Source organism: Salvelinus fontinalis, chromosome 36, assembly GCF_029448725.1.
Source record: "Salvelinus fontinalis isolate EN_2023a chromosome 36, ASM2944872v1, whole genome shotgun sequence".
Taxonomy (NCBI): domain Eukaryota; kingdom Metazoa; phylum Chordata; class Actinopteri; order Salmoniformes; family Salmonidae; genus Salvelinus; species Salvelinus fontinalis.
The window spans coordinates 15,152,595-15,176,962 of NC_074700.1; the positions used below are offsets into that span (position 1 = coordinate 15,152,595).

General features: G+C 44.2%; 1 protein-coding gene across 1 annotated transcript in view; it reads left to right on the top strand.

Moving 5' to 3' along the window:
• LOC129835257 (phospholipid-transporting ATPase ABCA1-like) overlaps positions 1-24,368 on the top strand; it is a 245,041-nt gene that overhangs the window by 215,090 nt on the left and 5,583 nt on the right. Inside the window, exons 48-49 of the mRNA XM_055900807.1 lie at positions 2,723-2,815; positions 23,661-23,904. Coding sequence (XP_055756782.1) covers positions 2,723-2,815; positions 23,661-23,904 — 337 coding nt within the window. The remainder of the gene's footprint in view (positions 1-2,722; positions 2,816-23,660; positions 23,905-24,368) is intronic.

Consider the following 24,368-nt stretch of genomic DNA (forward strand, 5'->3'; position numbering starts at 1 on the left):
AACAAAATACATTTGTTGTATTAGTGATAGCTGGTACACAGCTCAGTTGCGTCCAATCGTCCATATTGCAACCAGGTGCTTTTGTTGGTCAAGTGGCGCATTTGCCAGGTTTTACATTATCATAATACTAATTGCTCCATCCCTCAGCAAGAAATGAATCGGGCTGCATCCAAAATGGCAGCTGAAACACAAAACAGAAATGTACAGATGTTCGACTCCGCTCCCTCTAATTAAGCTAGGGCTGTCAAAGGAGATGTCCTAAAATGATCACCAGAGCCCGGGAGCCAACCATCCTGCTCTCTGGACCTGAACCAGGCATGAAAAATTACACCCTCATTTCATGCCCCCCCCCCCGCCTCTGAACTAACAGCGTGAAGCGAATCCCAGCTAAAATAATTATTCAGCTAAAAGTTGTCCATTTGCTGCAGTATTTACCACAAAGCTGACGAAATGTGGATGCAGCATGCATATTTCAAAGACAGGCCAGATGTGACAGAACTTGAATATTGGTCATGAATTTTACGGGCAGTGTATTCCAATAAGATCCTTCTTACTGTGTGGAATACAGTCGACTTTATTCTGATAACTTTCATGGAAATATGTACAATATATAAACAAATAAGCCTTGATTAGGCAGTCAGCATTCTCAAACACACTTTCCCACAGATGACTCAATTGTTTGGAATGTTCTTAGGCATTGCTATGGGCCTACAGGAACAGTATGTGCGACCCTATGTAGCAACATTATACCGGTGTTTTTTATATTGGATAAAAGTAGAGACTCAGAGATGGTATATCATACTCTGCATTTGAGGAACAATAAGAAATTGAAAGTTGATAAACTTGTAACCACACTTTTGATGAAATGGCCCTTGAATGTTTTGGTACACCTACTGGAGAGCTCTTTTTTTGTCTACACCCGTTCAGCATCATTCACATCCTCTTAAGCCTTAGCCCCACCCATCTCTTTAAGGATTCACGTGAGGCCATGTGCTAAAAAGATTTAGTAGTGTAGTAAACAACCAAAGATTTCAAGACTAAAAGTGGAAAAAAGTAGTACCCTACAATTAGGAAAAACTATAGGTAAAAATACACTTTAGTCTTTGGCCTATATCGTAACTTGACTTTTGTACAGGTCATGTTGTTCTTCACATTGCCGCCTCTGGTAAACACACACTATATCAAATAAATTCTAAGTTGACTTGTCACATGCACAGAATGCAGTAGGTTTCAACGGTATAGTGAAACGGTTACTTGCATATTATAGTAGCAATATCAAAAACAGTGTGTCCAGATATAAATATTGTATAATTATTAGACAATGCTTACCCAGACACACTTGTCTAAATTAATGGGTTATGTGAAAGAAATACTATAACCACCCCGCAGCCACATCTATCTAAGTGGATGGTCACTATTGTCTAGACATGTACACATGTTTATGAAATACAATAGATGGAGGTAATCACCCCCAGACACACCTGGCTAACTTGATGGGTCATGTAATCATCTTGCGAATTGGAGTCTTTTCTTTAGACATGTAGCTAGCTAGCTAAACATTGAACTGGCATGATCCCGACTCATACTACTACCAATACAAATGGATTGTCATAGCTATAGTATGAATCTGTAGGTAGCTAAAGCTAAGCAACTACGTTCAATGGTAGCTAGCTAGTTAACATTAGACTATAACTAGCAATGCAAATTGTTTTCTGATTCGAATAAAATGACTACACAGATCATACACATAATGTTAGCTAGTGAGCCAGCAACAGTACACTTTAACTTGCAATGAAAACAACGTTCTGACAAAATTAGAAACGTATAATATCTGAAAATGTAGTTGGACTCTTACCTGTATACATGGATGAATGCTTCAAGGCAGACTGGAACCATTTAACTCCATTTTGGTTTGTAGCTGCAGCGCTGTTTGTAGCTGTTTGGCCAGCGTTGTCAAGTCACTCCTGTTCACATTGACCGTGGCATGTGCAGAAAGTAGCCCACCACAACTTTTTCCAATTGATCTGTCGAGAGCGCCTGCTAAATTCAGGGCATCAAAGATGTTGAGAAAAGTTGTAAAACTTTTGTAGTTCTCGATGGCTAACTTTATATCTATTAAAAAAATCTGCGGTAGAAAGGATTATCAACACAAACTGAGCAGCTCATGTTATAGACAGAAGTATGTGACATGGCAGACCAATCCAAACTCATCTCCTGGCATGTCCAGCCTATCCAATATCTCAGCCAATCATGGCTAGCAGGAAGGTTCCTCCTTTTTCCTGGCTAAACCAGCTAGGCTTGTAATTTAACAATTGTATTAGTATTTACAGATGGAATACAAGTTTGTTATTAAGGCACAGGAAAGGTCACATGTTCCAGAAGGCATTTCTACCAACAACATAAAAACTTATTTGGATGATAAAAATTTAAAAAAAAATATGTTCCTGTGAAGTAGTGACATGCGACATACACCTAGCTTCCTGAAACGGGTCACATATGGCATGTTACTAGTCAGCCTTATGGGTACGGAAAGGACATTGGGTGTCAATTGAATAAAGCAGCATGGGATGGAGAACAACCAAACCAGAAAAATAATCTTACTGACTTGTTTTGTTTCTGCAAGTCTTTTGACTTAACGTTTGTGTAGAGTAGAAAAATGGTGCCATATAGTACACAATTGAACCTTTCTCTCTCTCTACCTCTCTCCCTTTGTCTCTTACAGCATGGAGGAGTGTGAGGCCCTGTGCACGCGCATGGCCATCATGGTGAATGGACAGTTCAAGTGTCTGGGCAGCATCCAGCATCTTAAGAGCAGGTGAGGCCTTGACAGCGGCACTAACAGCTTGGCCACAGCCTTAATGCTCTTAATGGGAAAATTCCAATGCAATCTACATCGAGTGAACAACCTCAATTTGTCAGGGCATAGACACTACAAGGTGTCGAAAGCCTTCCACAGGGATGCTGGCCCATGTTGACTCCAATGCTTACCAGAGTTGTGTCTAGTTACCATGCCCCGTTCAAAAGGTACTTAAATATTTTGTCTTGACCATTCACCCTTTGAATGGCACACATACGCCATCCATGTCTCAATTGTCTCAAGGCTTCAAAATCCCTGTCTCCTTCCCTTCATCTACTCTGATTTGAAGTGTATTTAAAAAGTGACATCAATAAGGGATCATAGCTTTCATCTGGATTCACCTGGTCAGTCAGTCATGGAAAGAGCAGGTGTTCTTAATGTTTTGTGCACTCAGTGTTTAACAACTTATACTGAAGCCCTGCGAAATGAGTGACATACAGAAACGCTATTGATCTTTAGCTTTAGCCTTAGGTGCACTCACATGTACAGTACGTAGGCATGATGCTATCTAAGGTTGGTCTGTATTCTATGAAGGCCAGTACCCTTATGAAGGGATTCCAGTATTAAGCAACAAGGCCCTAGGAGGTGTCGTATATGGACAATATACCACGAAGCTGTTCTTAAGTAAGACACAACACAGAGTGCCTAGACACAGCCCTTAGCTGTGGAATATTGGCCATATATCACAAACACCTGAGGTGCCTTATTGCTATAATTATAATATTATTTTTTTATTTAACTAGGCAAGTCGGTTAATTAAGAACAATTTCTTATTTACAATGACGGCCTACCCGGGCGTCGCTGGGCCATTTGTGCGTCGCCCTATGGGACTCCCAATCACAGCCAGATGTGATACAGCCTGGAATCGAACAAAGGACTGTAGTGACGCCTCTTGCACTGAGATGCAGTGCCTTAGACCGCTGCGCCACTCGGGAGACCATTCTATTATCAACTGGTTACCAACGTAATTAGAGCAGTAAAAATAATTGTTTTGTCATACGTGTGATATACGGTCTGATATACCACGACGGTCAGCCAATCAGCATTCAGGGCTCGAACCACCCAGTTTATAATGACACATTTTTTATTTTATTTATTTAACCTTTATTTAACCAGGTAGGCAAATTGAGAACACGTTCTCATTTACAATTGCGACCTGGCCAAGATAAAGCAAAGCAGTTCGACACATACAACAACACATAGTTACACATGGAGTAAAACAAACATATAGTCAATAATACAGTGAAAAAAATAAGTCTATATACAATGTGAGCAAGTGAGGTGAGATAAGGGAGGTGAAGGCAAACAGATATATGTATAAATAAATAAAAATATAAAAAGGCCATGGAGGCGAAGTGAGTACAACACAGCAAGTAAAATAAAAACTAAAAAAACACTGGAATGGTTGGTTTGCAGTGGAAGAAAGTGCAAAGTAGAGACAGAAATAATGGGGTGCAAAGGAGCAAAATAAATTAATAAATAAATACAGTAGGTAAAGAGGTAGTTGTTTGGGCTAAATTGTAGATGGGTTATGTACAGGTGCAGTAATCTATGAGCTGCTCTGACAGCTGGTGCTTAAAGCTAGTGAGGGAGATAGGTGTTTCCAGTTTCAGAGATTTTTGTAGTTCGTTCCAGTCATTGGCAGCAGAGAACTGGAAGGAGATGCGTCCAAAGGAAGAATTGGTTTTGGGGGTGACTAGAGAGATATACCTGCTGGAGCGCGTGCTACAGGTAGGTGCTGCTATGGTGACCAGCGAGCTGAGATAAGGGGGGACTTTACCTAGCAGGGTCTTGTAGATGACCTGGAACCAGTGGGTTTGGCGACGAGTATGAAGCGAGGGCCAGCCAACGAGAGTGTACAGGTCGCAGTGGTGGGTAGTATATGGGGCTTTGGTGACAAAACGGATGGCACTGTGATAGACTGCATCCAATTTATTGAGTAGGGTTTTGGAGGCTATTTTGTAAATGACATCACCGAAGTCGAGGATTGGTAGGATGGTCAGTTTTACAAGGGTATGTTTGGCAGCATGAGTAAAGGATGCTTTGTTGCGGAATAGGAAGCCAATTCTAGATTTGACTTTGGATTGGAGATGTTTGATGTGGGTCTGGAAGGAGAGTTTACAGTCTAACCAGACACCTAGGTATTTGTAGTTGTCCACATATTCTAAGTCAGAGCCGTCCAAAGTAGTGATGTTGGACAGGCGGGCAGGAGCAGGCAGCGATCGGTTGAAGAGCATGCATTTGGTTTTACTTGTATTTAAGAGCAGTTGGAGGCCACGGAAGGAGAGTTGTATGGCATTGAAGCTCGCCTGGAGGGTTGTTAACACAGTGTCAAAAGAAGGGCCAGAAGTATACAGAATAGTGTCGTCTGCGTAGAGGTGGATCAGAGAATCACCAGCAGCAAGAGCGACATCATTGATGTAAACAGAGAAGAGAGTCGGTCCAAGAATTGAACCCTGTGGCACCCCCATAGAGACTGCCAGAGGCCCGGACAACAGACCCTCCGATTTGACACACTGAACTCGATCAGAGAAGTAGTTGGTGAACCAGGCGAGGCAATCATTAGAGAAACCAAGGCTGTCGAGTCTGCCAATGAGGATGTGGTGATTGACAGAGTCAAAAGCCTTGGCCAGGTCAATGAATACGGCTGCACAGTATTGTTTCCTATCGATGGCGGTTACGATATCGTTTATGACCTTGAGCGTGGCTGAGGTGCACCCATGACCAGCTCTGAAACCAGATTGCATAGCGGAGAAGGTGTGGTGTGATTCGAAATGGTCGGTAATCTGTTTGTTGACTTGGCTTTCGAAGACCTTAGAAAGGCAGGGTAGGATAGATATAGGTCTGTAGCAGTTAGGGTCAAGGGTGTCCCCCCCTTTGAAGAGAGGGATAACCGCAGCTGCTTTCCAATCTTTGGGGATCTCAGACGACACGAAAGAGAGGTTGAAGAGGCTAGTAATAGGGGTGGCAACAATTTCAGCAGATAGTTTTAGAAAGAAAGGGTCCAGATTATCTAGCCCGGCTGATTTGTAAGGGTCCAGATTTTGCAGCTCATTAAGAACATCAGCTGACTGTATTTGGGAGAAAGAGAAATGGGGAAGGCTTGGGCGAGTAGCAGAGGGGAGGGCAGTGCTGTTGTCCGGGGTAGGGGTAGCCAGGTGGAAAGCATGGCCAGCCGTAGAAAAATGCTTATTGAAATTCTCAATTATAGTGGATTTGTCGGTGGTGACAGTGTTTCCTATCTTCAGAGCGGTTGGAAGCTGGGAGGAGGTGTTCTTATTCTCCATGGACTTTACGGTGTCCCAGAACTTTTTTGAATTTGTGTTGCAGGAAGCAAATTTCTGCTTGAAAAAGCTAGCCTTGGCTGTTCTAACTGCCTGTGTATATTGGTTTCTGGTTTCCCTGAAAAGTTGCATATCACGGGGGCTGTTCGATGCTAATGCAGAACGCCATAGGATGTTTTTCTGTTGGTTAAGGGCAGTCAGGTCAGGAGAGAACCAAGGGCTATATCTGTTCCTGGTTCTAAATTTCTTGAATGGGGCATGCTTATTCAAGATGGTGAGGAAGGCATTTTTAAAAAATGACCAGGCATCCTCTACTGACGGGATGAGATCAATATCCTTCCAGGATACCCCGGCCAGGTCGATTAGAAAGGCCTGCTCGCCTAAGTGTTTCAGGGAGCGTTTGACAGTGATGAGTGGAGGTCGTTTGACCGCTGACCCATTACGGATGCAGGCAATGAGGCAGTGATCGCTGAGATCTTGGTTGAAAACAGCAGAGGTGTATTTGGAGGGCAAGTTTGTTAGGATGATATCTATGAGGGTACCCGTGTTTACGGAATTGGGGTGGTACCTGGTAGGTTCATTGATAATTTGTGTGAGATTGAGGGCATCAAGCTTAGATTGTAGGGTGGCTGGGGTGTTGAGCATGTTCAAATTTAGGTCGCCTAGCAGCACGAGCTCTGAAGATAGATGGGTACATACATCATCAGTGTTTCTCAAAATCAGAGGTGATTATTTCTTGGTGATTATTTCTCAATAACATCATGGACATTTGGTCTAGCCTTAATGGAGCAAGCCACCCTCTCCGTCTCTTAGCTGTGACATGAGTGTGTCCTCATTTTGCAGTCTTTGGGAAATCTGGGATTGATATGTCCATTCTTTTCCCTCCAATGTATGCGTTCAGTTGCCATGAACACTGTGATAAGCAACATTTTGAAATGTATTTTGAATTGAATAAACTTTATTCAATGCAACATGGTGAAGTAAACATATATTAGCCTACAATTCCATAGAGTGCATTAGCATTAGTCTTGATGTATTATGTTAATAGCACATGTTTGTTTTTTTCACCTTTAATGATGTTGTATTAAACAACTATTGCTATTATAATATTTTACAGTACAGGGTTAGAGTTAGGGTTCTATCTATGTAAATAACACACCTTGGTTTTACTCCTCATTCACGTATTGAATTGAATGACTAAGCATCGTCCGGTTTAGGGAACGGTTTGGCCGTTATTATAAAATAAGAATTTGTTCTTAACTGACTTTCCTAGTTAACGGTTAAATAAAGAAAAATAAATAAATAATGTTTATGAACATGCATCCATCTCATCCATATTACTGTAAACCAGGGTTCCCAAACTAAGTTTCTGGGGGGGGGGGGGTCATGGGACCATTTTTGTTTTCTTTTTCGCCCCAATTTCGTGGTATCCAATTGGTAGTTACAGTCTTGTCCCATCGCTGCAACTCCCGTACTGACTCGGGAGAGGCTAAGGTCAAGAGCCATGCGTCCCCCGAAACATGACCCTGCCAAGCCACACTGCTTCTTGACACACTGCTCGCTTAACCCGGATGCACCGTACACCTGGCGACCGTGTCAGCATGCATACGCCCGGCCCACCACAGGAGTAGCTAGAGAACGATGGGACAAGGACATCCCGGCCGGCCAAACTCTCCCCTAACCCAGACGACGCTGGGACAATTGTGCGACGGCTCATGCATCTCCCGGTCGCAGCCGGCTGCAACATAGCCCGGGATCGAACCCGGGTCTGTAGTGACGCTTCAAGCTTTGCGATGCAGGCCAAACAAATTCACAATTGTTTAAACAAATCTATAACGGCACATTTTGTCGTGATGCTTTATCCTAGAAACAAAATGCCCGATATCTTCTTCTCTATGACATTCAGAAGCTGAACTAAACATTCTAAAGTCAGGACTTAGCTTGGGAAGTAATGTTTTGCAACGTGTGAGTGTCGCTATTATTTATCTATTCACTTTCTGTAAAAAAGAATATGTATAAATAAATTAAGGTTTCATATACTTCTAATAATAATTTTAAAAAATGCAGATTAATATTCGGGGAAATCGTGTCTCGACTATTTTCCCTATTCATTATTATTATTATTAAAAAGCCTATCTAAAAGATGTCAATAGTCTTGGTAAGCTACGTAGACTTGCAGGAAATTAGTTTCAAAACAACAAAATGTTCGTAGGTAGCTCAAATGAAGACTGTTAGTGGTGTATTTAATAAACAATAACACAAAAGGTTGAGGAACCCCTGGTCTACACCACAAGATTATTTTTTGTGAAAATAAATCCTTCTTTGACTCTTCCATCTTTACCCGTCCTGTAATGGCCTTTATACATGCCTCTTAACACATTTAGTCAGGCTCCATCTCCAATCTCCCCCTGACCTTAAACCCGGCACTTAAGTATGCTCTCTGATATTCACCTGACATTTTCACAAGGCCAACCCCCTTTTGGGCCAACTCACATGTGGTGATGAGGGTGGGGGTGGGGCCATCCATTATGTTGGGCTGGGGGGGGTTGACATTATTACAGCAGTATTGTGTGATCTTCTAGGAGGACATTACAGACTAAAGGGACGAGGGGGGGGGTGGCGGGGCGATCCATTTTACAAGTCAGAGAGTGGGGAGAGGACGAGTATGGGTGGAAGGGGAATGTATGCCTATGTTAGGTCTGATGCTGAAATGAGCAACGGGTGTCAAGGATATTTCCCATCAAGAGGGTTGATGTCATGTCATCTCTGTAGCCGTTAAATCAGAGAAAAGGGAGAGAGAGGGAAGAATATAGAGAAGGAGAGAGTGAGAGAGAGGAAGAAGCGATGGGCTTACCTGTCCCTCCCAGCTGTTGGTGTAATTGACAGATCCTCGGTGTCAATGACTTCCTGTCCTCAGGGACAACGAGGCCACCCTAAATAATTTGAGAGACACTGCATAGTTACGGGATGAGGGAAAAGGTAGACGCTGAATGGGTTAACATGTGCTCTAGTCTACTGTATAGTCTATGCTGTCAGCCACAGCCAATCAATCACTAATTTCTCTCACGTCATAGACCTAAGCACGGGGGGGGAATAGATAAACGATACATGTGCATTGACAATTTTTTTGTAAGTAATTTTAGGTCACATGAGTTTTTTTGGGTGTGGCTGTTGAAATGCTATCGCTCAGTTCTTGCGACACAGTGAATAATTTCTAATTAAGCGTCGCTATCTCTTTCTCGGCTCATGTAATTCATGTTTCATGAGGTGTGGGCCCTGTTAATGACTCGCCGCTGTTTTCTTTTCCACTCTTCCCTCTGCCGCACGCGCCCATGAAATGTGTCCCCAAAGCGGGCGCGGGGGGGAGGGTCGCAGGCAGAGAAACGGGACAGGGAGGGAGGGTGGTAGCAGAGCGTTTGATCGACCATCTTTAAAGTCAAGCTGTGCAAACCACTCGGCAATGTAATCTATCCACATTTACCTGTGGAAGCATGGCATCGCTTTTCTTCTGCTTGTTTATGTAAATGGCCCGGCCATGCTGTGAGGGAGGGGTGTGTTTATGCAACATCTCACTATTACCCAAGTTGTTGCAGATTAGGAGACGGGAAGACTTCCATCAGCGTGTGACTGGAGGGGGTCGAGGCAGGTGGCGAGCTGCTGTCACGCAGTGGTATTAACGACTGACCTGCGTGATGGGCGGGGCTTCTCCCCCCCCCCCCCCCCCACCCCCCATCACGGGTGAGGGAGAGTATGGAATCTCTCCACAGGTTGCCTCTCACATTTTGACTCCGTATTGTGTGCGTAATACATGCTAGTCCACCTTCTTCCTCTCCATCTTCTCGTCACCCCACCCGCACTCATCCTCCTCCTCCTTCTCGTTACATTACCTTTATATATTAATCCTGCTGCTGCCTCGCTCTCTTTTTCTCTCTCTCTCGCTCTACTTCCCTCCGCCCTCTCGCTCAGTTGGTGATGGAGCATCAACCCACCCTTGTTTGTGCTGCCCCCTTCAGGCCACACCGATGACCTGTCTTCCCACCTTCTCATTGGAGCTGCCTGGCTGGCAGCCTCATTGTTTTAACAACACGCCCGTGTATATCAATCAGGTCCAAAAAGAAGCAAAAACATCACCATTCAAATCAGAGAGAGACTTCTTAAAACAGTTAGGGGACGGATAATGTTTTAAGAGGACGCCCTCCATTATCTGGGTTCGTGAATGTTTTGTCCCTCTCTACCCAGCTGCCCCACGACCACGTCGGCTCTGTTGCATTTCCAATCAATCATTCGTCAGAGGAGGAGGAGAGAATTTATGAAAGCCAAAAAGAGAACCGGGGAGATAAATAAGTGGCTGTAAATATACTTTTTACAATCCAGGAGCGTCGGACCCAGTTGAGTCCCAGGTGTTTAGTAGAGTGAAATGAAGTGCACGGCAGTAAAAGACCTTCCACAGCTCCCATATAAGCTGGTCAGGGGAAGGGAGAAGGACACGGGAAGCTGGTGTTCTTTTCCTGTGACTGACATCATTCATATTTAGTATTTAGTATTTTATTAGGATCCCCAATTAGCCGCTGCCGAAGCAGCAGCGACTCTTCCTGGGTTCCAAACAGGAAATGAAAACTTAACATTCATATGTCTGGAGAATAAGGGTTTATGCGGCTTGCAGGAGCTATATTTCGCTGCATCTCTATGTTTTTTCCTCCGTCCTTACTGAGAGACCCAGTGCAGTCACAAACATGAGTTTCATGTGTTTTATATAACCTCAGTGTACAAAACATTAGGAACACCTGCTCTTTCCGTGGCAAAGACTGACCAGGTGAGTCCAGGTGAAAGCTCTGATCCCTCACTGAAGTCACTTGTTAAATCCACTTCAATCAGTGTAGATGAAGGGGAGGAGACGGGTTAAAGAAGGATTTTTAAGCGCTGAGACATGGATTATGTATGTGTGCCATTCAGAGGGTGAACGGGGTATGGTAGTAGGTGCCAGGCGCACCGGTTGGTGTCAAGAACTGCAATGCTGCTGGATTTTCACAGTTTCCAGTGTGTATCAAGAATGGTCCACCACGCAAAGGGACATCCAACCAACTTGACACAACTGTGGGAAGCATTGGAGTCAACATGGGCCAGCATCCCTGTGGAACACTTTCGACACCTTGCAGAGTCCATGTCCCAACGAATTGAAGCTGTTCTGAGGACAAAAGGGGGGATGCAACTCAATATTAGGACGATATTCTTAAAGGTTGGTTTGCTCAGTGTATATTTCCACACTGAGGTTGGAATAATATTGTGAAAATAAGGATAATGCTCTTTTAGTGTAAGAGCTGTTTAAAAAGACCGCTGAAATTTCAGGCTGTTTTGGTGGGATGGAGTTTTGGCCTGCCCAGTTAATAGACCAATAAGAAAAAGTTCCAAACCTCTTTGCCAATAACAACACATTTTCAGTTTAACTTTCCACTCAGACCACTCCCAGACAGTACACAATTCTTGCTTGAGAAATGTCTCTTATCTAAGAAGCTTATTTTTTTAACCATTTTAATTGAAAACAGTCAGGTACTTAATTGTTACCCAGCCAGAACTGATTAGATATTGAGATATAAACAGCTGCATTGGACCTTTAAGGGAAAAGAGTGAAATAAAATATAAACGAAAGCTGCGAAGTGCATTTAATGCATTAAGGTAATGTTGCGCACAGCGCCGGAGAGTTTTACAAGAGCCTCTAAAAGTTGTGATCAATCTAAGGAAGTTGCCTTTGAGATGTCTAATAAATGTGTGCATTGACTATGTGGATTGACTGCGTTGCACTGTAGCTAAGTAATACATGATCTAACGGACTGTTAGTGTCTGAGATGGATGGGAAAATAACACCCCTTAGGGTTTACAATGCATCAGCTGTTATTAATACCCATTGCACACGGACAGATAATCAAATCAAATCAAATGTATTTATATAGCCCTTCGTACATCAGCTGATATCTCAAAGTGCTGTACAGAAACCCAGCCTAAAACCCCAAACAGCAAGCAATACAGGTGTAGAAGCTCGGTGGCCAGGAAAAACTCCCTAGAAAGGCCAAAACCTAGGAAGAAACCTAGAGAGGAACCAGGCTATGAGGGGTGGCCAGTCCTCTTCTGGCTGTGCCGGGTGGAGATTATAACAGAACATGGCCAAGATAGTCAAATGTTCATAAATGACCAGCATGGTCAAATAATAATAATCACAGTAGTTGTCGAGGGTGCAGCAAGTCAGCACCTCAGGAGTAAATGTCAGTTGGCTTTTCATAGCCGATCATTAAGAGTATCTCTACCGCTCCTGCTGTCTCTAGAGAGTTGAAAACAGCAGGTCTGGGACAGGTAGCACGTTCCAGACCTGCTGATACAGTGTGTGAAATCCTCTATGGCCATCGAAAGCATGTGTGTGTATGCATGTGATGTATGTGTGCATATTTATGTATGAAGTGTGTGCGTGTACACGTGTCCGTGTGGATTCATGTCTGTCTCTCTGAGTGGAAGCGTGTTTGTGTCCATTCCAGACTGAACAGTACCATATGTATTTTCAACTCCAGCCTTGAATAAAACATGCCTCTGCACCGTATATATCCATCGCCCGTGGCTTCAGTGATGACCCTTACAGGCGACCTCTGTGTGTGACCCATCGAGGACTTCCTGCATGATCAAAGCACGGCCACCCAAGCCTGGGGTGTGACCCTTTTCCCCACTCCCTTCAACCCCCCCCCCCCCCCCCCGGACACCAATATGGGGGGTGTTTGGTGACCTTTTCCCTCTCTTCCTCAATCTTTTCAAGAGGGGAGAGGGGGGGAGATGGGAGAGGAGAGTGTAGAGGATAGATGATAGAAGAGAGATGGGATAGAGGAGAGCAAAGAGGAGAGATGGGAAAGGAGAGATGGTAGAGATGGGGGCAGAGAGGAGAGATGAGAGATGGGATGGGAGAGATACTGAGAGGAAAGATTGGGAAGGAGATGTAGAGAAATGCACAGCACTCCAGCACCAGCTTTCTGAAGCTGGAGGTTATGTGCTTGAAATGACACGGGAGGGACTCCAACTGAGTCGGGAGATAAAAGAGGAGAGATGAGATGGGAGACGAAATAGATAGAGGAGATGAGAGGAGAAATGGGAGAGGGGAGATGAAATAGGAGAGGAGGAGAATGTAGAGGATAGATGAGAGATGGGAGAGGTGCAAGGAGAGATAGGAGAGGTGGGAGGAGTGATGGGAAAATAAGAGGTGGAGAGGAGAGGATGAGAGATGGGAGGGGAGATGAGAGATGGGAAAGGGGAGACGGGGAGAGGGGAGATGAGAGATGGGAAAGGAGGAAGAGGAGAGATGGTAGAGAGGAGAGATGGGAGAGGAGAGATGAGAGAGTGGAGGAGAGCATGGAGAGGGGAGATGAGAGGATGAGACATGGGAAAGGAGAGATGGGAGAAGAGGAGAGGATATGAGATATGGGAGAAGAGGAGAGGATACGAGGAGAGTGATGGGAGAGGAGATATGGGAGCGGAGAGATGGGAAAGGGGAGACGGGAGGAGAGATGGAGTGGAGAGATGGAGAGATGATGAGAGGAGAATGGAGATGAGATAGGGGAGATGAGAGATGGTAGAGGGGGGAGGAGAGAGTGGAGAGGAGAGATGAGAGGAGACATGGGAGAGGAGAGCGGATGAGAGATGGTAGAGGAGAGAGTGGAGAGGAGACATGGGAGAGGAGAGATGAGAGGTGGGAGAGGAGAAAAGAGATGGGAGTGGAGTGGAGTGGAGAGATGGGAGATGCACAAAGAGAGATGAGAGATGGAGAGCGGAAAGGAGACGTGGGAGAGAGGAAAGGTGAGGAGTTATGGGAAAAGAGGAGAGATGGGAGAGGAGAGATGGGAGAGGAGAAATGGGAGATGGGAGATGGGAGAGGAGATGAGAGAGATGAGAGATGGGAAAGGAGGGAGGAGGAGATGAGATGAGAGATGGTAGAGGGGAGAAGAGAGATATGAGAGGGGAGAGAGGATGAGAGATGGGAAAGGAGAGATGAGCCAGAGGAGAGATGGGAGAGACTGGAGATGAGAGATGGGAGAGTAGAATGGAGAGGAGAGATGGGAGAGGATAGATTAGAGAGATGGGAAAGAGGAGAGGAGAGGAGAGAAGAGAGATGGTAAAGGGGAGAGGAGAGCGTGGAGGAAAGAGGAGAGGAGAGATAGGAGAGAGGATGAATAGATGGGAAAGGAGAGATGAGAGATGAGAGAGGATGATATATGGGAGAGGAGAGAGGAGGATGTATGGGAGAAGAGAGATGGTAGAGATGAGATGGTCAAGGAGAGAGGAGAGAGTGGAGGAGAGATGAGATGGGAGAGGATGAGAGATGGGAAAGGAGAGATGAGAGATGGAGAGAGGTGACATGGGAGAGGAGAGAGTGTAGGAGATATGAGAGAGTAGGGGAGAGATGGGAGAGGAAATAGAAGGGAAAGAGGAGAGAGAGATGGGGAGAAGAGAGTTGGGAGAGGAGAGATGGGAGAGGAGAGATTATATAGGAGAGGATAGATGAGAGAGGAGATGAGAGATGGGATAGAGGAGAGCTGGGAGAAGAGAGTAGAGAAAAGCGACAGGAGAGGAGAGACTGGAGACATGGGAGAGGAGAGAGGAGAAATGGGAGAGGAGCGGAGATATGGGAAAAGAGGGGAGATGGGAATATAGGAGAGATGGGAAAAGAGGAGAGATGGAAAAAGTGGAGAGCGGATAAGAGAGATGGGAGAGAAGAGAGATCGGAGAGGAAAGATAGGAGAAGAGAGATGGGAGAGGAGAACAGAGAGGAAGGATAAGAGAAGAGATGAGAGATGGGATAGAGGAGAGATGGTAGAGATGAGATGGTTAGATAGGAGAGATGGTTGAGATGGGAGAGGATAGATGAGTGGATGAGAGGAGAGATGGGAGAAGAGGAGAGATGGTAAAAGACGAGAGATGGTAAAAGACGAGAGAGAGGAGACGTGGGAGAGGAGACGTGGGAGAGGAGAGATGATACAGAAGAGGAGAGATGGGGGAGGATAGATAAGAGAGGAGATGAGAGATTGGCTAGAGGAGAAGAGAGTAGAGAAAAGAGATGAGAGGAGAGATGGGAGAGGAGATGAGAGGATGGATGAGAGAGCAGAGATGGGATAGAGGAGAGCAGAGATGAGGATGGATGAGAGAGGAGATGTGATAGAAGAGAGCAGAGATGAGAGGATGGATGAGAGAGGAGATGAGCTATGGGAAAGGAGAGAGGGGAGACGAGAGTAGAGGAAAGATGGGAGAGGAGGGAGGAGATGGGAGAGAGGAGAGAGGAGAGAAGGGAGAGAGGCGAGCCGGGAGAGGATGGATTGGAGAGGAGAGATCGTGGAGGCGAGTGACTAACAAAATCAATGGGGTCCCCCGGTCAGTAATTCAACCATGATTGCTACAAGTTTAGATAGCTGGCCGCTGGACTAATTTACCAATCGAAAAAATGTTAGCTGACGAGCTAATTAAGTGGCTGTCAGTAACCAGGTTTCCATCCAACCTTTTTATGTGTGTAAAGTACGTCAGATAAAAAAATGTCATGACAGGCCTGATTGAAAAAAAAACATTTTTCTGGATACTTTCCGAATGTTGACAAAACAAAATACGCTAGACAAGGTGGGATCTTTTATGTCAGTAAAATGAAAGATGCAAGTAATGTTGTTGGAGATGCTTTTATGTGCAAATATTGATATAACAACCATCAAATGGAAGTAAACTTGAAGTCATGCGATGTTCTGTGGTCCTTCCACTCGTCTGGAAAGCAAGCAGGCTACAGATTAGGCTACAGATGAAACACACTATAGGGCCAAAAGTACATGGAGACTGCTTCAAATGAATGGATTTGGCTATTTCAGCCACACCCATTGCTGACAGGTGTATAAAATCGAGCACACAGCCATGCCATCTCCATAGACAAACATTGGCAGTAGAATGGCCCATACTGAAGAGCTCAGTGACTTTCAACATGGCACCGTCATAGGATGCCACCTTTCCAACAAGTCAGGTCGTCAAATTTATGCCCTGCTAGAGCTGACCTCGTCAACTTTAAGTGCTGTTATTGTGAAGTGGAAACGTCTAGGAACAACAACGGCTCAGCCGCGAAGTGATAGGCCATATAAGCTCACAGAACGGGACCGCCGAGTGCTGAAGCACGCAGCGCGTAAAAATCGTCTGTCCTTGGCTGCAACACTCACTACTGAGTTCCAAACTGCCTCTGGAAGCAACGTCAGCACAATAACTGTTAGTCGGGAGCTTCATGAAATGGGTTTCCATGGCTGAGCAGCCGCACACAAGCCAAAGATCACCATGCGCAATGCCAAGCGTCGGCTGCAGTGGTGTAAAGCTCGCTGCCATGGACTCTGGAGCAGTGGAAACGCGTTCTCTGGAGTGATGAATCACGCTTCACCATCTGGCAGTCGGACGAATCTATATGTGCGCTCTAGGCAACTTCGCTCAGCTACTATCTACTATGCCAATACCAGAATGGGCACACTCACTATATAACGCAACATTGTTTGTGAGAAAACCATGAATTGAGTTGAAAATTTATAGAAACCCATTGAACTTTTTTTTCTGATTCAAGTGCATGGGAATTTAACCGCAAAAGGTATTTTAATGTGCATTATGTCATCACGCACACCCTTTTTTCTGCAACAAGTCAATTTGATGGAAACACATCTCTCATGGAAAAATGCACATGTTTGAAAGAATGCCAAGAGTTTGCAAAGCTGTCATCAAGGTAAAGGGTGGCTACTTTGAAGAATCTCAAATATAAAACATATTTTGAGTTGTTTAACACTTTTTGTTGGTTACTAAATGATTCCATATGTGTTATTTCATAGTTTTGATGTCTTCACTATTATTCTACAAATAAAGAAAAACCCTTGAATGAGTAGCTGTGTCCACTCATTTGATTGGTACTGTAGGAATAAGTGGTCAATCTGGGATTGGGCAAACAATTGATGAGGGAAGATAACATTTTACATTGTGGTCGAGATTATTTTCTATTCAAATCAAAATCAAATCAAATTGTATTTCTCACATGCTTGGTAAACAACAGGTGTAGACTCACAGTGAAAAGCTTATTTACAGGGGCCCTTCCCAACAATGTAGAGAGAAAAAAAATAGAGAGATAATAGAAGAGCGACAGCAGAAGTAGTAAATCCACAACGAGTAATGATCACTTATATTATTGTGAGACGACCGAAGGGTAGAAATTGGAAAATGAATAATACATACCGCCACTCTCCTGTTGGAGTGTAGCGGAGAAAATAGAGCACAGAGAGAAAACAGAAAGAGAGCGAAAATGAGAGAGCGAGAGCTCATTGATCAGCCTCTTCTTTCTGCTGCTGGGGAGCGCCGTTTGATTACACATGTACGGCTGACACCTCTTCTAGCGACGCCCCCGAGCATTATTGGATAAAAAAAATATATTTTCTTCGCTGAGCTCAGCACCTCTGAAAGCTCAGCGGCGCCTCGCCACTGAGCGCCAGCCGATTTCCTGTCTGGCTCGATCCCATCGCTAAATGGAAGGGGCGTTTGTCTCAGACTCATGATGATTGGATGATGAATCAGACTGGATAAGAGCTAAGTCTCAAAAAGGGTGGGATTTCAGACGACTTCTACTCAGACTGGCTTCTCTGTTGACTTTGCTCTTTGTTCATTCAAATTTTGTACTGAAGGCCTATTTCAAAATGCTACGAGAAGAAGTCCACAGGACTGTGTGATCACAGAATTGGACAGATAAGTCACGGATGGTAAAGAATAGTTGATCTTCTCTCTCATTTGTGATTTCCTATATTAATGTTGATGTTCCATTCTAGCAATCAGAGGAATGAAGAATATGCGTTTTAATCTAGGATTTCAAATAAAGTATTCAATCAGCACAGAGATATGGCTTGTTATTAGGTGTAATGATGTATTCCCATCGAAAAGCTCTGGGAGTTGACCGTCATTTTGATTATGTACTGCTAGGCTCTGTTCCTATTGCCATGCAGACGAGCGTACAATTTAGAATGAAGAAATGTATTTGGATTCTACGTTGTATGCTAGTATGGACATTGAAACGAAGCCTTAGTACAGTGGAGGCCTACACACCACGTCTCTAATGACTTTTAAGAGGTTGCTGCCTCTCTTTGCATGTAACACTTAACAGCCACCATTGGACATTTTCCACGACTAAATATAACATTAGGGGATTCATTAAGCAGAAAACAATGGTAATAAGAATACTAACAACAAAATAACACTAGTCTCACTAGACTTAGCATAAAATCCATGGAATGTTAATTAAAAGTTGGCAGCCCATTCCAGCTTTGAGGGAGCATTTAATGTCAAAGTTAGAATCATATTTTGGTGTTTTTTATTTGATGTGCCGGTGCATTGATTGGGATTTATTTGAATTATTAATGTCAGCATACACAGTGTAACTTAATAGAAAGTGAATGAACGCACACCGCTTTATACAAATAGATTCAACGAGTGAATCTCATCATATGCTGATGTGCCTTAAGTAATTCATTGAGGTCTTTGGAACGATGCTTTTGTTTGCACATTCTTAAGTGACCTGTAAATAATTTGATAAGTCAGACTTATCTGATTTTGGATTCACAATAACAATATCATTACTATACTCCTATAGTATGGCCTCATTGCCATACTCCTACCTAATTCTTTTGAGGCAATCAGTTTTTCTGAATTTCTTTTCTGAATATATAAATAAATAATGGGATTGAGACGTTGTAATTTGCAGAGGTATACAGTGCCTTCGGAAAGTATTCAGACAACTTGACTTTTTCCACATTTTATTACGTTTCAGCCTTATTCTAAAATGTATTAAATTGTATTCTTCCTCGTCAATATACACACATTTTTGCTAATTTATTACATTTTTTAACTAAAATATAACATTTACATAAGTATTCAGACCCTTTACTCAGTACTTTGTTGAAGCACCTTTGGCAGCTATTACAGCATCGAGTCTTCTTGGGTATTATGCTACAAGCTTGGCACACCTATATTTGGGGAATCTCTCTCATTCTTCTCTGCAGATCCTCTCAAGCTCTGTCAGGTTGAGATGATTGATTGGGTTCAAGTCCGGACTCTGGCTGGGCCACTCAAGAATATTCAGACTTGTCCCGAAGCCACTCCTGCGTTGTCTTGGCTGTGTGCTTAGTGTCGTTGTCCTGTTGGAAGATGAACCTTCGCCCCAGTCTGAGGTCCTGAGGGCTCTGGAGCAGGTTTTCATCAAGGATCTCTGTACTTTGCTCCGTTCATCTTTCCCTCGATCCTGACTAGCCTTCCTGTCGCTGAAAAACATCCCCACTTCATGATGCTGCCACCACTATGCCAGGTTTCCTCCAGACGTGACGCTTGTCATTCAGGTAATCTTGGTTACATCAGACCAGAGAATCTTGTTGCTAATGGTCTGAGAGTCTTTAGGTGCCTTTTGGCAAACTGCAATTGGGCTGTCATGTGCCTTTTACTGAGGAGTGACTTCCATCTGGCCACTCTACCATAAAGACCTGATTGGTGGAGTGTTGCAGAGATGGTTGTCCTTCTGGAATGTTCTCCCATCTCTACAGAGGAAATCTAGAGCTCTGTCAGAGGGACCATCGTATTCTTGGTCATCGCCCTGACAAAGGGCCTTCTCCCCCGATTTCTTAGTTTGGCTGGGTGGCCAGCTCTAGGAAGATTCTTGGGGGTTCCAAACTTCTTTCATTTAAGAATGATGGAGGCCACTGTGTTCTTGGGGACCTTCAATGCTGCAGAAATGTTTTGGTACTCTTCCCCAGATCTGTGCCTTGACACAATCGGAGCTCTATGCACAATTCCTTCGACCTCATGGTTTAGTTTTTGCTCTGACAAGAACTGACAGGTGTGTGCTTTTCCAAATCATGTCCAATTAATTGAATTTACAACAGGTGGATTCCAATCAAGTTGTAGAAACATCTCAAGGATGATCATTGGAAACAGGATGCACCGGAGCTCATTTTCAAGTCTCATAGAAAATAAAAATACTAATTTGAAGAATTTCTGTTTTTTATTTTTTATAGATTTGTCAAAATTGTAAATAAAACTGTTTTTGCTTTGTCTTTATGGGGCATTGTGTGTAGATTGCTGATATTTAAAAAGAGATTTAATCAATTTTAGAAGAAGGCTGTAACGTAACAAAATGTGGAAAATGTCCAGGGGTCTGAATACTTTCCGAAGGCACTGTACATACACTAAGAGAGATTTTGAGGCATTCTGAAAACATACTGCATATCCTTAGATTAGGATTGGCTTTAAGATGGCCTAAACGTATCAAGACATGCACGTATCAAGACATTTTAAGTCTGAATAATAGAAAATAAACTACACACCCGAACCTTGTCATAGTGGGTGTGTTCCACAAAGATTGTACAATCATTATATAATGTTTTTTTAACCTTTATTTAACTAGGCAAGTCAGTTAAGAACAAATTCTTATTTACAATGTTGACAAACCCGGACGAGGCTGGACCAATTGTGCGCAGCCCTATGGGACTCCCAATCACGGCCTGATGTGATACAGCCTTGAATCGAACCAGGGACTGACGCCTCTTGAGATGCAGATGCAGTGCCTTAGACCGCTGCGCCACTCGGGAGATGTGGTTGCTGAGACATTAAACACTTAAACAGTCCAGATAATAAACACTATGCTTGAGTCCCAAATGGCGGCCGATTCACCATAGGGTGCCATTTGGGACACAAACTACATTAAACAACCCCAGGTATTTTAAAGATCTGATCATCTGTGCAGACCTGTGTTGAAACTGTGTGTCTGGAATGTAGCCAACGTGTCACACTGTGATCCACTGCTTACATATACAGTAGGTACACCCAAAGCACCATGGGTAATTCTACATGCCAACTCATGGATTTGTCCAAACTCAGGATGTAGCGTTAGCACCTTCTGAAGCAGAGCTAACAGCGGCGGGAGGGGGAAGAGAGGGATGGGAGAAAAGCAGTAGGAAGAGTGAACATTCCTTCAGGCCACGTAAAAAAACTCACGAGTTTCTCGGGTATGCGGAGTTGGCCGACTCCCGGTGTTCATGACGCACCTGTTCCTCAACACGCTGCACCGGATGCACAGGGAGCTTTCAACGAGCCGAGGAAATGAAGATCAATTATGCCTCCCCCCTCCCGCGCTCCCCATCTCCTACGTTCCATCCCTCTATCCGTCCTTCTACTCCTCTTTCATCACATTATGTTAGTGCAAGGGTACCACCAAATTCAGCACAGTGAGGAAATATGAGCATATTATTTAAGTGCTGCTGTTAAATTCAGGAGTGTGCACTTTAGCTTGTGTGGTGCATAGACATAAGGCAAGGTGAATATGGAATCAAGGGAATTCGCTGGAGCATACAAAATTGTTCCAAAAGGGCATTTTATAGTGTGTAATTTACCAAACTGCACTAACCTTGGATAACCTCACTTTTTTGTGTGTGTGCGTACTTGTGTGTCAATGGCCAAGTAGAGGTTTCTTATATTTGTCCTGTTTCACACCTGTACAAGTGTGTAACCTGTACAAGTGTGTGGTGTGAAATGGAAATATGTTTTTTGCATATCCCACCCTTGGAAAGTGGGGTCACGGCCAGAGATCAGCCATTATTGACGGCAACCCTGGAGCAAATAGGGTTAAGTACATTGCTCAAGGGCAGACCGACAGATTTCACCTAGTCGGCTTGGGAATTAAAACTAGCAACCTTTCAGCAGCCAACGCTCTAACCACTAGGCTACCTGCCGCCCACATTAGGCAAGGTGAATATTGAATCAGGTGATGTGCTGGAGCATATAAATTGTTCCAAAAAGGCACTAACCTTGGATAACCTCAAGTTTTTGTGTGTGTTTTTGTTGGTTTTGTGTGTGCATGTACAGTGGGGAGAACAAGTATTTGATACACTGACGATTTTGCAGGTTTTCCGACTTACAAAGCATGTAGAGGTCTGTAATTTTTATCATAGGTACACTTCAACTGTGAGAGACGGAATCTAAAAAAAAATCCAGAAAATCACATTGTATGATTAAGTAATTCATTTGCATTTTATTGCATGACATAAGTATTTGATACATCAGAAAAGCAGAACTTAATATTTGGTACAGAGATCATACGTTTCCTGTAGTTCTTGTCCAGGTTTGCACACACTGCAGCATGGATTTTGGCCCACTCCTCCATACAGACCTTCTCCAGATCCTTCGGGTTTCGGGGCTGTCGCTGGGCAATACAGACTTTCAGCTCCTTCCAAAGATTTTCTATTAGGTTCAGGTCTGGAGACTGGCTAGGCCACTCCAGGACCTTGAGATGCTTCCTACGGAACCACTCCTTAGTTGCCCTGGCTGTGTGTTTCGGGTCGTTGTCATGCTGGAAGACCCAGCCACGACCCATCTTCAATGCTCTTACTGAGGGAAGGAGGTTGTTGGCCAAGATCTCGCGATACATGGCCCCATCCATCCTCCCCTCAATACGGTTCAGTCGTCCTGTCCCCTTTGCAGAAAAGCATCCCCAAAGGATGATGTTTCCACCTCCATGCTTCACGGTTGGGATGGCGTTCTTGGGGTTGTACTCATCTTTCTTCTTCCTCCAAACACGGCGAGTGGAGTTTAGACCAAAAAGCTCTATTTTTTTCTCATCAGACCACATGACCTTCTCCCATTCCTCCTCTGGATCATCCAGATGGTCATTGTCAAACTTCAGATGGGCCTGGACATGCGCTGGCTTGAGCAGGGGGACCTTGCGTGCGCTGCAGGATTTTAATCCATGACGGCGTAGTGTGTTACTAATGGTTTTCTTTGAGACTGTGGTCCCAGCTCTCTTCAGGTCATTGACCAGGTCCTGCCGTGTAGTTCTGGGCTGATCCCTCACCTTCCTCATGATCATTGATGCCCCACGGGGTGAGATCTTGCATGGAGCCCCAGACCGAGGGTGATTGACCGTCATCTTGAACTTCTTCCATTTTCTAATAATTGCGCCAACGGTTGTTGCCTTCTCACCAAGCTGCTTGCCTATTGTCCTGTAGCCCATCCCAACCTTGTGCAGGTCTACAATTTTATCCCTGATGTCCTTACACAGCTCTCTGGTCTTGGCCATTGTGGAGAGGTTGGAGTCTGTTTGATTGAGTGTGTGGACAGGTGTCTTTTATACAGGTAACGAGTTCAAACAGGTGCAGTTAATACAGGTAATGAGTGGAGAACAGGAGGGCTTCTTAAAGAAAAACTAACAGGTCTGTGAGAGACGGAATTCTTACTGGTTGGTAGGTGATCAAATACTTATGTCATGCAATAAAATGGAAATTAATTACTTAAAAATCATACAATGTGATTTTCTGGATTTTTGTTTTAGATTCCGTCTCTCACAGTTGAAGTGTACCTATATCAAATACTTTTTCTCCCCACTGTATGTGTGTGCCTTTTTGTCAGTCCACATGCTTTAATTGATGTGTAGTGTATGTGTTTATCCATGTGTCTGGTTTTTCTAGGTTCGGGGACGGCTACACTGTGATCGTGAGGGTGGGTGGCTCGCCCCCCGCTCTGGGCCCCGTGGAGGAGTTTGTCCGCGAGACCTTCCCCGGTAGCGTACTGAAGGAGAAGCACCACAACACGCTGCAGTACCAGGTCCCCCACAGCGAGGGCGCTCTGGCCAGCATCTTCAGCCATTTCACCACTCATCAGCAGAGGCTGGGTGTGGAGGACTACTCTGTCTCCCAGACCACTCTGGATCAGGTAACCAGATTAAACCCTTTATCCAATTGCTGTTCTGGTTGAGGACCATAGAGATTTAATAGTATTTCCATGGTATTTTACTGTATTCTGTTGTGGGGGGACACAGGCTTTTGTTCCATCCCTGTACTAACAAGCCTAATTCAAAAAATCAAGGTATTTTTTTGTGTATGGCGGTATGGGCGACTCTGATCCTGGAGGGCAGGAGTGTGTGCAGGTTTCTTTTCTTGGCAGGTGTGTTAAGGCTGGAGTAAACATCTGCAGACACTGTGGCCCTCCAGGAGTGAGATGCCCATCCCTTTTAGGCATACATTATCTAAAGAACACAATTCCTTTAAGACTTGTACACTGAATGCTATTAGACTTGATGTCGAATGTCGACTGCCTCACCCCACGTTTCTGATGTGATGTGTGAAGCTTGAGATCTGTTGCAATCAAGCCTCAGTGAGAAAGTGCCTGGTCTTCAA